This window comes from Microtus ochrogaster, chromosome 4 (genome assembly GCF_000317375.1).
Source record: "Microtus ochrogaster isolate Prairie Vole_2 chromosome 4, MicOch1.0, whole genome shotgun sequence".
Classification (NCBI taxonomy): Eukaryota; Metazoa; Chordata; class Mammalia; order Rodentia; family Cricetidae; genus Microtus; species Microtus ochrogaster.
Window position 1 is genome coordinate 16,816,287 of NC_022011.1, and position 14,760 is coordinate 16,831,046.

Here is a 14,760-nt window from a genome sequence, read left to right on the forward strand (position 1 = left end):
GATGGTGGCGCACGCCTTTAATCCCAGCACTCGGGAGGCAGAGGCAGGTGGATCTCTGTGAGTTCGAGACCAGCCTGGTCTATAGAGCTAGTTCCAGGACAGGCTCCAAAGCTACAGAGAAACCCTGTCTTGGAAAAAAAAAAAAAAGTGATATTCCAAAATTCTCAATGACCTCTATTAGGACTCAAATTAGCTTATAAGACAACAACAACAAAAATAAACAAAAAATTGTTTAATGACATTTTCATTTTGGCCATCTTTTCCTAAGACAGTATCAAAAGAAAGTTAAAACTGGATCCACCTCCCTGTAACACGTTCCAGAAAAGAAAAAATTCCTCTAGGCATAATGTGTCCTTAATGAAAAGTCTTCCTTTCAAAGGACAGGATATCAGCAAAGAGATAATATTAAAAAAAAAAAAAAAAAAAGTACAAGTCCTCACTTGGTGTGTTGCTCTGCAGAGGGGTATCCCAGGGACGAGTCAGAAGGTAGAAGTGTTCACAGGCATGTAGCGGGATACTAACCGGCTCCTCGTTGGACAGACCCAGCTCGTATGCCCACTGCAATAGACAATTTGTAGGTGGGAAGAGGAACAGAAACACAAATGAGCAAGTTCAGCCTCTTGAACTAATTTCAAGTGGCCTGAGCACTCCTACTGCAGTGTCAGGCACGGGAAGTTAAGTTCAGCCTGCCCTATTTAGTTCAATTATTTCAACAGTGAGCAATGCTATACTTTTTAAAGCATAAATTTTCAATGAAAAGATGGATTTCCTAGTCAAAAGAAGCCCTCTAAATATAATGTTGGGCATCAACTAGAAACCCCAAACACCAACCATTAAATGCGCGATCTGTAGCAGAAAGTATTCCAACATCTGCTTTAGACTGCAGAGAGAACAAGTGACCAGTCTGCCTCAGCAGCAGAAGCAGCTTACGTTCTGATTTATATTTGAGTTTTTAAAATGAATTGTAACATCATAAAAATTTAGCTCTAAAACCATGATTCATGCTAATGCCTATTTGGTGATCTTCTACTAGGATGGCACTACTTTAACCCCGTGTGGAGAGCTGCCTGGATCTGTAAACTAAGAATAGGTTTCTGGTTTAGAGCGCAATTCTGGATTGTATTCCTAGTCCACATAAGCAGTGTAATGTCTCTTTAACCAGTAAAACGACAATCTTATATCTCTACACAAAAACTCCAAGTTAAACCAAGTCAAAAACCTAGTGCAGTGGTCAACCTACCTGACCAGCACAGTTGACAAAATACTGGCATTCAATCTGTCCTTTATCTGTCTCCACACCAGTAACTCGACCTTTTTTGATCAATACATGAAGAACACTTGTCCGATCATAAATCTGAACACCTGTTCCAAAATAAAGAAAAAGAAGGCAGTGGTCGGCACACCTTTAACCCCAGCACACCAAGGCAGAAGCACGAAGATCTCTGAGTTTGCGACCAGCCTGTTCTACAGAGCAAGTTCCAGGACAGCCAGGGCTACACACAGAAACCCTGTGTGTGTGGGGGGGGGGGGGGGGAGGTGCACAAATTATTTGATGTTACAGAATTAAGGTCTCTGAAGCAGAATCTCTGCTCCAAAGGGGCACTGGAAAAACGGGGTCAGTACTTAAACAAAACCTCAGCAAAGTATGATGCTGTCCACATGTAATTCCAGTACTTAAAAGTCAGATCTGGCTACATGGCAAGTTCCAGGACAGCCTGAACTAATAGTGAAACCCTACTTAAAAAAAAAAAATCAAAGGCAAGGAATATAGGTTAGTAGCAGAACACCTGCCTGCCTGGCAAAAGCCCTGTGTTCAATCCCCAACACTATAATGAATCATAAAGTATATGTAACACTCTAGACAGTAGTAAGTCTTTTTTTGATTTACTCTGGATCACATTTAAGCTATAGATTAAACTACCAAATTTTTCTCTAGCCTTGGCACTTCTCAAGTTCAGTGGCAGGGGCTCTCATAAGTCTGATGTGTATGAATCAACACAAGTAGCTCCTTGGAACAACAACAACAAAAATTAACTCTAAGAAAAATATTCAATGGATCAACTGAAAAACACACTACAGTGATCAAAACAAGAAAACTGAATATCCCAATGAAGATGCTTTCTCCATGCCTGAGCTGGTGGTGTTCCCTACCATGATACGCTCTCTTAGATAACCTCTTCTTTCCAAATCCATGCAAATGATAGTAACAACAAAAACAAATAAACAAATAAATAAAAAGAGCCACTCACCATTCTGGGAGGCAGCACTTGCCAGGGCAAGAGCCACATCAGCAGAGGACACCACTGCATCCTCGGGAACATGCATGGCCCCCACCAGATCATGCACATTGAGGAGAGGGTGAAGTTCAGCCACTTTCTTCGGGGAGATGATCTCAGAAGGGATACCTACAACACTGCCACAGAACACAAGGGGACAAAGACATTCATGGGCTCTGTGACAGAGTCAAGTGGGTCAAGTCAGGACGGTGTCTAGTCTCTTACATACTTCAGCCTTGAGTTGATGCGCTTCAGAGAGATCAACCGGTCCTGAGTTTGGGCCAGAGAGATTGAGCCTGTCCTTAAGTACCCTGTAAGAAAAGTCAATCAAGTGATCAGTCCAGTGGGATCCACTAGATTTATAGGTTAGACCTGCTATAATCCTAGTGCTTCTACTTACTATCCTTGAGTAAATGAATTTGCTCCCTTTGTGCTTCTAGCAAAATTTACAACACAGAGACATAACTACTTTCAGCTCACACTTTCGTGAGCGTCAACTAGAATTCTAGCATATATAAAAGCACTCATGAGCTAGAGAGATGGCTCAGCGGCTGGGAGCACTGACTGCTCTTCCAGAGGTCCGGGTCCAATTCCCAGCACCCACATGGCAGCTAACAAGTGTCTGTGACTCCAAGATCTGACACCCTCATACGGACAAATGTGCAGGTGGGGCACCAATGTACATAAAATTAAAATAAGTAAGTAATTTAAAAAATAAGGCACTCATAATAATAACAAAAGTTACTATGTCTAAAAGTCTTACTAGGGCAAGAACTCATCTCTTTATTAGATAGTTTACCTCTTTCCTTTCTAGTCTTGGTGGAAGTACATTGTTTGGTAAAAGTCATTCATAACACTGATCACCAGAGTCAGATCCCCGCTCCTTTCCCAGTACAGCCAAAGAACAAACCGAGCTGAACTGTGATTCAACTGCTAAGACCTGAACATAAGTTCTTTTCTTTCTCTTGTTTAGGAGCTAAGTGCTACCCTTTACTATATCTAAATGATTGAAATATATTTTTTAAATGGCCTAGGAAAACTTTCCTATCATGAAAATGATAGGATCTGAAGGCCCTAGGTTCAATCCCAAGCACTCCAACCAAAAAAAAAAATAAAATACAAAAGTTATAGATTCTGAAAATGACCTGGGTTACTGAATGTAATTTCTTTTCTCTATAGGTAAAGTTGAAGGCAAGCTACATGACCTGCCCAAAGGAACACCCTGATTTGAGGCAAATTCTCAAACACAAGTCTTAATCACCAGATCCGATAAAGTACAAGACCGCACAGCAACTACGAGTAAGGATTTAAAGACAAGAAGACCAATAAACAGCAGATTACCTGCTTACCTGTTTGGATCCCTGTTTCTTGCTCTAACTGATGGTAGAGTTTGTTTGAATAGTCTGCCATCTTTTGTTCAATACTTGAATGCCTAGCAGTGCTTAGGATGCCAGCACAGAACCTTGTCGAGCCAGCAGCCAGCCTGCAGCACAGGAGCAAAATACTGTTAGAAAGATTCACTTGTATCTACTGATATAAATTCAGGGTGCAGCACTAGAGAAGTTTCAGCAGGTTAAGAGCACTGGTTGTTCTTACAAAAGACCCAGGTTTGCCAGGTGGCAGTGGTGCACGCCTTTAATCCCAGCACTTGGGAGGCAGAGGCAGGCGGATCTCTGTGAGTTCAAGACCATCCTGGTCTACAGAGCAAGTTCCAGGACAGCCAGGGTTACATTGTGAAACCCTGTCTCAAAAAAAAAAAAAAAAAAAAAAAAGAAAAGAAAAAAATCTTTACCCACCCCAAAAAAACAAAGGTGGAGAGAGAACCATCCATACACATATACACCCCACATTATAATACCCTTTTCATCTATTTTTATGTGTATGAGTATTTTGTTTACATATATCTTTGCACCACATGTGTGCCTCATGCCCACAGAGGCCAGAAGAGTGTGTCAGACCCCTGGAACTGGAGTTCAGATGACTATGACATGCCACGTGGGTGCTGGGAACCAACCTGGGTCCTCTAGAAGAGTATCCAGTGCTTTTAACTGCTGGGCTCTCAAACCCATTAAATCTAAAACTATGCTGAATTCAATGAAAATTAATAAAAGGAAATGGCCAGAATTTTGTTCATCTCAAGAGCACAGGATGCAGCTGTGCAGTGTGAGGAGGACGGCAGCAGAGAGGAAGACGAGCTGTGCTGTGAACGCATGTCCTCTTACACACTCTATTGAAATCTGCTACCTCTCTAAAATGCAGAAAACGTTAGTGCTAGAACACAGCTAACCACGGGGTAGATTTCACCCGGGTCTTCTCTCACTAGAGTACTACATTTAGATGACCTGTTACAGGTATGACATCATGGAAAAGTCAGAAAATGAAGGAGCCCTATACTGTTATTGCAGCCAAACCCCAAGACAAGCCAATCTGATCCTTACCTGCCCTGCTCCAAAAGGACAATATCCTGCCACCCCATTTTGGAGAGGTGATAGGCCACGGATGTACCCATGATTCCACCCCCACAGATGACCACCTGGGCCTGGGCAGGCAGGGCAATAGAATGTGCCTCGGCAGCGGATGTGCTGCTTCTTGCTGATGACCAGGTCTGCCATCCTGGGCTAGTTCTTTGTCTTTGGACAATCGAAAGCAACCGGTAAAGCATCACCAACTGGGAGATAGGGTCTCAGCTGAGAAGATCCAAAGAATCCAAACTAAAAAAAACAAAACAAAACATTTTTTCACTCCATTTAACTCAGTTCTTATAATTAAGAGAAAAGGATTTAACAACAACAACAACAAAAAAATAAAACAAACAAAACAAAAAAACAACCAAGTCAGGCACAGTGGCACAAGTCTTTAGTCACAGAGGATTAAACTCTAGAGGCTTAGGAAGGAGAATCTCTGAGTTCAAGGTCAGCATGGTCTACACAAAAAGTTCCAGGAAGCCAGAACTACATAGGGAGATTGTTTCAAAAAAACAACACACCACAGGCCAACAAAAAACAAGCATAAAGAAGCCTAATCTAAGCCTAGCAGCACAGCCTATAATTCTAGCACTTGAGAGGTGGAGACATGAGGATCCACAGAAGTCCAAGATCATCCTCAGCTACACCGAGATTTTCGGGCCAGCTTAGGTTAGAAATCTTATCTAAAGATAGATACTGACAGACAGACACAGACAGAAAGAATAAGAATAAGAGCCAGTGAGATAACTTGATGGGTGGAGGCACTTTGCCATGGAGCCTCATAACCTGAGTCCAATACCTGTAATCCAGCAGAAGTGCTGGGGAGATGCAAAAACAAAGAACAAAGTCCTTAGGAAAAGAAGAGACAGGACCCAGAACCCAGTGAAAGCGGCCTGGGATTGACCCAAAGGAAACAGTAAAGACTAAAGTATTAGACACTGTTCCAAGGAAAGAACGAAAAGGGTTTTAGCTTATCATTTACACACAAGTCATACATATTTCTTTTTTTGTTTCATTTTGTTTTTTGAAAAAGGGTTTTTCTGTGTAGCCTTTGCTATCCTGAAATTCACTCTGTAGACCCTGGCCTTGAACTCAGAGATGCACCTGCCTCTGCATCCCAAGTACTGGAATCAAAGGCGTGGGTTACCACTGCCTGGCTAAGTCATATATATTTCTACAAGATAATATTAATAGGCTAAAGAAAAAGGCAAAGGTTAAGGTCATCAGGAAAAGGATCATACTCAAAGTAGGATTTAAGTTGACTCTTGAAGACTAAAGGCTGGACAGAGACAAAGACATGGAAAACACACAAAGATAACAGAACAGATCTGACTATCATATCTGCTTAGAATGGCAATAAGGAAACAAGTGAATGCTGAGTAATAGGAACTGAAGGAAGAACCCAACCACAAGAGACTGATACATTCTAGTATACAAATTACTACTGACTGAAAACAAAAAGGTAGGGTTTTGACCAAATGTAACAGGAATATGGAGACTATTTAAGTCTCAAGAAAAAAAAAAAGCTGACCTACTGGCAGATTATGCCAGCATTAAAGAGCTTAAGACACAGGGTGGCAGATATGTGAGAATCAGAACAGCACACTGCCACCTCCTCCACTACAGACTCCCCATTGGTTCATGTCCTCTAAGGCCAAAGACACACGATCAGAAAGGACTCAGAACTGCAATCTTTTTTAAATGTCCTTTAGATTTATTTTTATATATGAATGTTTTGTTTGCAGGTGTATCTGTGCACCACATGTATACATGGTGCCTGAGAAGGTCAGAAGAGGGTGTCAGATCTGCTAAGACTGGAGTTACAGATGGTTGTGAGTCTCATGTGGGTGCTGGGAATCAAACCAGGGCCCCTTAGAAGAGCAGTCAATGCTCTTAATGACCGTGCCAGCTCTCTAGCACTCAGAACTGGGCAGACAGGGTACACAGAGAAAATCTCATTCAAATGGAGACCAATATCACTTCTGGCTTCCTGTTAGGCTCTACCTCAAGTTTTACAGTCTGGTATAGTGACCGACAACTATCACCCAGCACTTTGGAAGCTAAAGCAGAGAGGTTTTGACATTTGCAGACTAACCATATCTCAAAATATTCCAAGACAAAAATAACAACATCAAAGCTAGGTGGTGGTGGAGCATGCTTCTAATCCCAGCACTCGGGAAGCAGAGGGAGGTGGATCTCTGGGAGTTTGAGGCCAACCTGGTGTACAGAGCAAGTTCCAGAACAGTCATAGCTGTTACACACAATATTGTCAAAAAATAAATAAATAAAACAGGGGCTGGAGAGATGGCTCAGTGGTTAAGAGCACTGGCTGCTCTTCCAGAGGACCCTAGTTCAATTCCAAGCACCCACATGGCAGCTCACAACTGTCTGTAACCCCAGTTCCAGGGGATCTGACACCTTCACACCAATGCACATTGAAAATAAAGTAAAATATTTTAAAAAAAAAAGGGAAATATAAATTTCTTTACTTGAGTAGTTGTTTGAAATCTAATCTTCATATAACTAGTTTCTATCTATAAATCCAACCTCATCTCAAATTCTCCACTGGGCCTTCTAGCCCACATTTTCAAGTTTTACTAACATTCTCTCCACCTCCTATCCCAAAGAGAACACAGCTCTCCCTGGAGAAGACAATGCTACACATTATCTTAGCCCTGTTCTATTGCCTGTTCTTATTCCAATATCAACCATTAACATTTGGTCATGCTTAGAAAGGACCCTTGTGTTGGTTGGTTTTATGTCAGCTTGACACAAGTCAGAGTCATTTGGGTAGGGGGAACCTCAACTGAGAAAATGCCCCTAACAGACTGATCTATGGGCAAGTAAGTCTGTGATCTATTTTCTTGATTGGTGATTAATATGGGAAGGCCCAGATAACTACAGACAGTTGTCATCCCTGGGCAGGTGGTCCTATGTGTTTAAGAAAACAGATTGATCAGTCAGGCATGGTGGCTCATTCCTTTAATCCCAGCACTTGGGAGGCAGAGGCAGGTGGTTCTCTGTGAGTCTGAGGCCAACGTGGTCTATAGAGTGAGTTCCAGGACAGCCAGGGAGGGATATAGAGAGAAACCCTGTCTCAAACAAACAAACAAATAAAAAGCAGGCTGAACAAGCTATGGGGAGTAAGCCTCCTCTACGGCCTCCATATCAGTTCCTGCCATGTGTTTCTGCTCTGACTCCCCTGGATGATGGACCTGTGATTTGTAAGATGAAATAAAAGTTGCTTTTGGTCATGGTGTTTTATCATAGAAATAGAAACCTAATTAAGCCATCCCTGCTCCTTTGTGACTCAGGTTAACAGGCCTGTATCCGCTTTAGGACACGACAAGGAAAACCGTAAGAATTTCTACTCAGGGTTCTGCAAGCATGCTCTTCTCTGTCTTTAATATACCAGCTTTCTTCCCTCCCTAAGCAGAAAGTCTCCTTTCATTCCTGAAACATTCAATAGGTTGACAGTCTCTCCACAGTGTTAGAACCCCTTCATCTGCCTTCTCTGCACCTCAGCCCAATACACTGGTCTCTTTTACATCCTGCAATCAATCATTTCCTGCAATTTGCTCCTTATCTTCAGCATGGTAATAAGCTCAAGTTCCCACTACATAATTTAATAAAGAAACAAAAACTTCCTATCATAAAATTTTTATTACAAAAATTTGAAATTGTACAAATCAGTCATTACAAAAATTCAAATACAAGCCAGGCAGTGGTGGCACTGCCTTTAATCCCAGCACTCAGAGAGAAAGAGGCAGGCGGATCTCTGTGAGTTCGAGGCCAGCTTGGTCTACAGAGTGAGTTCCAAGACAGCCAGAGATACACATAAAAACCCTATCTCAAAAAAAAAAAAATTCAAATACAGAAAGAAACTAGGAGTTCCCATATCACAACCATCAATACCAGTGTGCATGGCAATTTCCTAGACTTTTGTCTTCCACCATCCAAACCCTAAGTTCCAATTTTCTCATCCTTTGTGACTAGACAATGGAATGGCCACTGAGATTTTTGTCCTTGTTCTTTTTGAGACAATAATCTTAGTATACTAAACTATGCAGCCATGAGTGACCTCCTGATCTTCCTACATACACATTCCAAAGTGAAGATCACAGGTGTGCACCAGCCTAGTTCTACCACTGAGCTTTTTGCTTGTTTGCTTGTCTTATGTGTATGAGTGTATTACTTGCACATGTGACTATACAACACATGTGTGCAGTGCCCGAGAAAGCAAAAAAAGGGGGGGGGGGCACACCAGATTGCCTTGGAACTGAAGTTACAGACTATTGCTGCCATGTGGGTACAGGGAATGGAACCTAGGCATTTTGGAAGAACAGTCAATTCTCTTAACCACTGAGCCACCTCTCCAATCCCCAACTGAATTTTTTAAACAAAAATCTATTCTTGAGGCTGGGAGTGCTGGTACACACCTTTAATCTCAGCACTCAAGAGGCAAAGGCAGGCAGATCTCTGGATTTCTGTTTAAAGTCAGCCTGGTCTATATAGTGAGTTCCAGGACAACCAGGTCTATGTAGAGAGATCATTTTAAAAAAAAAAATCTTGGGTGAATAAATTTGTTGAGTAGCAAAACAAGTCCAATACTTGAGACCTTGTGTTTCATACCAACACTACATGACACACCTGGCAGTGGTGATGCACACCTTTAATCATAGCACTGGGGAGGCAGAGGCAGGTAGGGCTCTGTGAGTCCGAGGCCAGTCAAGTCTACAAAGCCAGTTCCAAGAGAGCCAGAGCTGTTATACACAGAGAAAACTTGTCTTGACAAACCAAAATAAATAAAAATATGTAATAATAATAAAATAAAAATTAGATTCTTGCCGGGCGGTGGTGGCGCACGCCTTTAATCCCAGCACTCGGGAGGCAGAGGCAGGCGGATCTCTGTGAGTTCGAGACCAGCCTGGTATACAATAGCTAGTTCCAGGACAGGCTCCAAAACCACAGAGAAACCCTGTCTCGAAAAAAAACAAAAACAAAAACAAAAAAAAAATTAGATTCTTGCTGGGCATGGCAGCACCACGTCTTTAACCCAAGCACAGTTAAGACAGCATGGTCTGGTCAGCAAGCTCCAGGTTAGCCAGCATTATGTAGTGAGACCCTGTCTCAAATAAATAAACAAATGAAACTTTCAAAACCCTATCTTTCACCTGATAGTAAATAAATAAACAGGAAATATTCTACCCCCAACTTCCTCATCCCCCTGCAACAAAAAAAAAACAAAAAAAAACAAAAAAAAACAAAAAAAAAAACAAGCTTTGGCCCTAGTGTTGACACTTTTCCCACCAAAACCACTCACTCTTCTGGTTTCAGAGGATCTCTCTCACATCATCACACTTGACCACAGTTGATGAAGACCACAGATCACTCCTCCCACTTGCGTACAGGTTCCTGGTTTCACTTCTATAGTGTCTGGCTCACACCTCCTTGCCTGAGCCTATCTTCTACTCTGAGCCTTCCCAGCTCTCCCCAGGGTGATTTGAATGTCACCATGATGCATGGCCTGACCCAAGAATCCCACACCCTGAGCTTCAGATCTGTTCATTAAATGCAGAATGGCCATGCCCACTTGATCCCAGCCCATCCAAATGCAAACACCCTCCTTCCTCCATCTTTGCTACACTGTGTACCCAGGGGCTCCACATAACAGAATCCAGAGTGTCACCTGGGTTCCTCCCTTTCCCACCCCTCTTCCCCAATCATTTCTCAGGATCTTCCCTGTCTAGTTTACATCCTAACTCCTTTTTTTTAATATTTATTTATTTACTCATTATGTATACAGTGTTCTGTCTGCCTGTATGCCTGCAGGCCAGAAGAGGGCACCAGACCCCATACAGATGGTTGTGAGCCACCATGTGGTTGCCGGGAATTGAACTCAGGACCTTTGGAAGAGCAGACAATGCTCTTAACCGCTGGGCCATCTCTCCAGCCCCTACATCCTAACTCTTACACAGATCCATCTACTCCTCTCCAAATCCCCTGCCACCATATGAGCAAGCCTTTAGGTTTGTAGCTTCTACTTTTAGTGAACACCTTCCTCCCACCACACCTAAGTCCACACACAGGAGTACGTGATCAGGCTTCCATGGCCCTTCTCACAACCTTCAGTGACAGGGTGATGCCTGCAGGAAAAAGTCAAAGCTCCTTACTACAAAATGCAACACTTTTCTCAATATCGTTTATCTCTGGCCTCATTGTTCTTCTTGCCTCTCAAACCCTCACCAAGCCAGAACAGACTACTGGGAACTCCTCAAACAAGTCAGGCTTAACTTTCTCCTCCATGCCTGGGACCTGTGTGCACTGTTTCTCTATCTGGCACAGTTCCTGCCACCTGTATGTGAAGCAAATGTATCTCTTCAGAACACAACCTATTCCACACATATATGATAGAGTATTTGGAAAAGGGAGTCTTCTGTGTTCTCCCAGGACATTCTGTACTTCTCCCAGAACAGAACTTTTCATCCTCCCAAATTATCTGTAAGGCATTGAGTGGAGGAGTAATACAGCAATTCCCAGTGGGGGAAATCCAAGGTCTAAAGCACAAATGTAGGTGTCAAATCTCCTTATATCTCATCACCTGTATGACTTTGATCAGCTTTTTGTGTGTCAGGGTCCTCATCTAAAACATGGATTAAAAATATCTATCTCACATAGTTGTGGAAAGCTGTAAAGTGGGGTAGGGAGAAGAAAACAGAAAGAGAGGAAGAGGGAGAAATGGGGAGGGAGATAGGAAAAAGAATATCATTCCCCCATTAAATAGAACTCCTAGGGCAGTGAACAACTGTATCCCAGCAGTGAGAAGAGGCAAAAAGAGAAGGAAACTTAAGATCATCCTAGCAGATGCAGCAAATTCAGGCTAAAGGAGACCCTAACTCAATAAACATATACAGGGGCTTGGAGAGATGGCTCAATGAACAACAGTGGCAGCTGTGCAAGCATGAGTCCCAGTTCTGATCCCAGTGGTTACAATGTACAAGATATTTCCTAACTATTCAACTAATCTAAGCACGACCCAATCACCCAATCGGAGAGACATAATTTGTGCTGTACACTTAAGGAAACTTATGTGTAAAAGTATAAAAATTATATAAAGTAAACTACTTTATAATTGAAGACTAAACTTTGCAAATCTAGCATCAGAGTCTACCATTTATCATAACTAATACTACTGCTTTTCTTTTTGTTTTGTTTGCAGGGTTTTGTTGTTATTGTTTGAGACAGGGTGTCACTTTGTAGCCAGTGGCCTAGAATTTAATATGTACACCAGGGTGGCTTAGACCTCACGGAGATTCACTGCCTCTGCCTTCCTAGTGCTTGGACTAAAGGTGGAAGCCACCACCACCTGCTCAAACTGCATTTCAAAGAAATCCAGGTAAGTGCAGACTAAACAGCTGTGAGGCAGAGCCAGCTTATTCCCTAGCTGGAAAAGAGAACTGCAGAAGAAAAAGAAAAGTAACAGAGTATTCATTCCTCCCTGAGAACTCTTCCATTCTCCAGAGCGTTTTGTCACTTTTTCCTAAGAAACCTGTGTTCAGGCTGGGAGAGAAAGAAAAGAACAGGAGCTTCAGGAAAGAATAACCATGCCCAACTTCCAGCCTGTTAAGGTCAAGAAAAAGACAGCTGACTTTATACTGTCCATGACCTTGGTGAGTGAAGAGATGTGAGCACTGGGGGTTAGAGTACACCAGGAAGGAGGCACTAGGGAGACAGCTCGGTATCAAGAGCACCTCTTGTTCTTGCGGAGGGCCTGGAATCAATTTCCAGCACCCACATGGGAGCTCATAATCCTCTGTAACTTCAGTTCCAGTGACTCCAATGCTCTCTTCTGACAAGCATGCACGTGGGACATACATACATACATGTAGGCAAAATACTCATAAAATAAATATAATAATAAAAAAGAGAGTAGCTTAAAAAAGATAAAAGTACACCAGGAAGAGACTGTATGAGCGTCTGCTCCAGAAGGTCTGGGAGCAAAACCAAAGCAAAGCTCCACAGGGGGGAAAAAGAGGTAAAGCCGGGAAAACAAAGAATGAAGATGTCAAACTCGTTCGAAATGAAACGTCAGCACGTTTGAAAATTTTACATTTTCGTGAAAATGACTGTGCATCTCTACTAGTAAGAGTGATGTCTAAACATCCTTGAAACCCAGACTGGTTCTGCTCAGATACTACACCAACAAGGTGACAGCGCTGGCCTGGAACAAGGCTCCCTCCCACCTGTAATCCCAGCACACCGGATGCTTAATCAAGAGGAACGTCCAGGTGAGCCTGGGCTACAGTGTGAGAGCCCACCACCTGTCAAAGACAAGACCAGTGACAGCTCTAACGGCTGAATTCTTCCTCTGCTAACAGGATGAGACACAGGTCACAAAAAATGAAGGCGGAATGCGGATATCTCCCACAAGTAATGCAGGGGAATCACCAGGATAAGTTTAAAAGCAACAGAATCTGCCTCTGCAGTATGATCCTGCGGATTCCGGATGCTATATTCTTCAACAAATGCATTGGATGCTCAAGACAGCTTAAGAAAATGATACCAAGTCCCTGCCGCCAAAAAGCGGACCCTAAAATGGTGCCTTTCCGACTGGACCCTCGACCACACGCCATCCCTTTACATCCAGATTGCAAGATTGTGCAGAAATGCTCAAAGTGGGCTTGGAGACCGTGAACTCGAACCTCAGTATCACACACAAAGGCCCCTCAAGCCGCCCATTCGAAACCCCACTGCCCTGATTGGCAAAGAACAAACGAACAGTGCGTTTCTGGGCAGGAAAACAATTCCACCTGCAGACGTGTGGGGAACACAGCCGGCTGGGACCGCAGGTGCGTGCCCGCCCGAGCTGCAATCAGCCCCGAGGCCCAGCCGCCCTGAGGGAGCCCGCGCCCAGGCCCGGGGTAGCCGGCGCGGGACCCCAAGGTTCCGCACAGCTCCACTGACCGAAACTCTCGCGTCCAATCACACGGCCTTAGAGACCGGGAGAAGAACCGGGACCCGGAGGCTAAAGCGCAGAGGACAGGGGCGTAGAGGACGCAGGAGTTCACGGGACGACAGGCCGCCCCACCCTCTTACCTCGGAGGTCCGCCCGTGCGGGGAGCGCGTTCAGCAACGCCCCGCGGAAGTGGAGGACAGCACAACAGCTACAGAGGGTCGGCGCGGGCCGGAAAGGGGGACGGGGCATGGGGAGGGGAACGGGACGCTTAACTGAAAGTTCCGGGACCGCAGGGGCCTGCGACCTTCCGCGCTTTACGGCCCGCGGCAAGGGTAAGGCCGGCGCGCGCGCGCGCGCGCGCCAACACTCCGTGACGTCACCACGACGGACCGGCCCGCACGTGGGCTTGTTTGGGTCTCGCCAGGCCCCGCCCCCGCAGCCCCGCCCCCCCGTCAAAATGGCGGCGTGCGGGAGGCGCGAGCTTTTGGGAGGCTTGCTCTTTGTTTTCCGGCCTCCCGACCAGCTTCATTTCTATGTAGAGCCCGAACTTCGGAGCCGGACCACAGCCTCGACCTAGTGTGTCATCTGCCACCAGGCCTGAGCCCCGGTCCTGCTGCGATAGATCCGCAACCCAGAGCCACATCGCCGGCCTGTGGTCGCGCTGTCTTCTGTCCCCGCACGGCACTGAAAGCCTTTCGATGCAAGGCTTTGGCAGAGCCCATCGCAAAACTTGTTCTGCGGGCCTGGCCGGACCTCAGAAGCCTAACCAGCCGACCTGACTTCCCATCTTACTCCTTGCACCTACCCGGCTTGTCTCTACTCAGAGGGAGACATTGTTTACTCGAGCTCCGGAAACATCTTTTACCTTCCATCCCCTTCTCTTTTCCTGTCAATCATCAGAGGTGTCCCTTGACTGGCTCCTGACTTCTCTATGCTGAGAATTCCTTGGAGAGTCAAATATTTTGCATGAATAATGTTTCTTTCTTTTTTTTTTTTTTTTTTTTTTTTTAGACAGCTGGGCACTGACAAAGATTGACTTGGCTGAATGCCCAAATTCGGGATG

General features: G+C 44.3%; 1 protein-coding gene across 1 annotated transcript in view; it reads right to left on the reverse strand.

Annotated features, from left to right (window-relative positions):
• Pdpr (pyruvate dehydrogenase phosphatase regulatory subunit) overlaps positions 1 to 14,015 on the reverse strand; it is a 36,655-nt gene extending 22,640 nt beyond the window's left edge. Inside the window, exons 1-7 of the mRNA XM_026777601.1 lie at positions 13,838 to 14,015; positions 4,715 to 4,987; positions 3,626 to 3,759; positions 2,506 to 2,587; positions 2,250 to 2,413; positions 1,241 to 1,362; positions 441 to 558 (exon numbers count right to left, since the gene is read on the reverse strand). Of these exons, the coding sequence (XP_026633402.1) occupies positions 441 to 558; positions 1,241 to 1,362; positions 2,250 to 2,413; positions 2,506 to 2,587; positions 3,626 to 3,759; positions 4,715 to 4,938 (844 nt within the window). The 5' untranslated portion in view covers positions 4,939 to 4,987; positions 13,838 to 14,015. The remainder of the gene's footprint in view (positions 1 to 440; positions 559 to 1,240; positions 1,363 to 2,249; positions 2,414 to 2,505; positions 2,588 to 3,625; positions 3,760 to 4,714; positions 4,988 to 13,837) is intronic.
• Between the last annotated feature and the right edge of the window lie 745 nt (positions 14,016 to 14,760).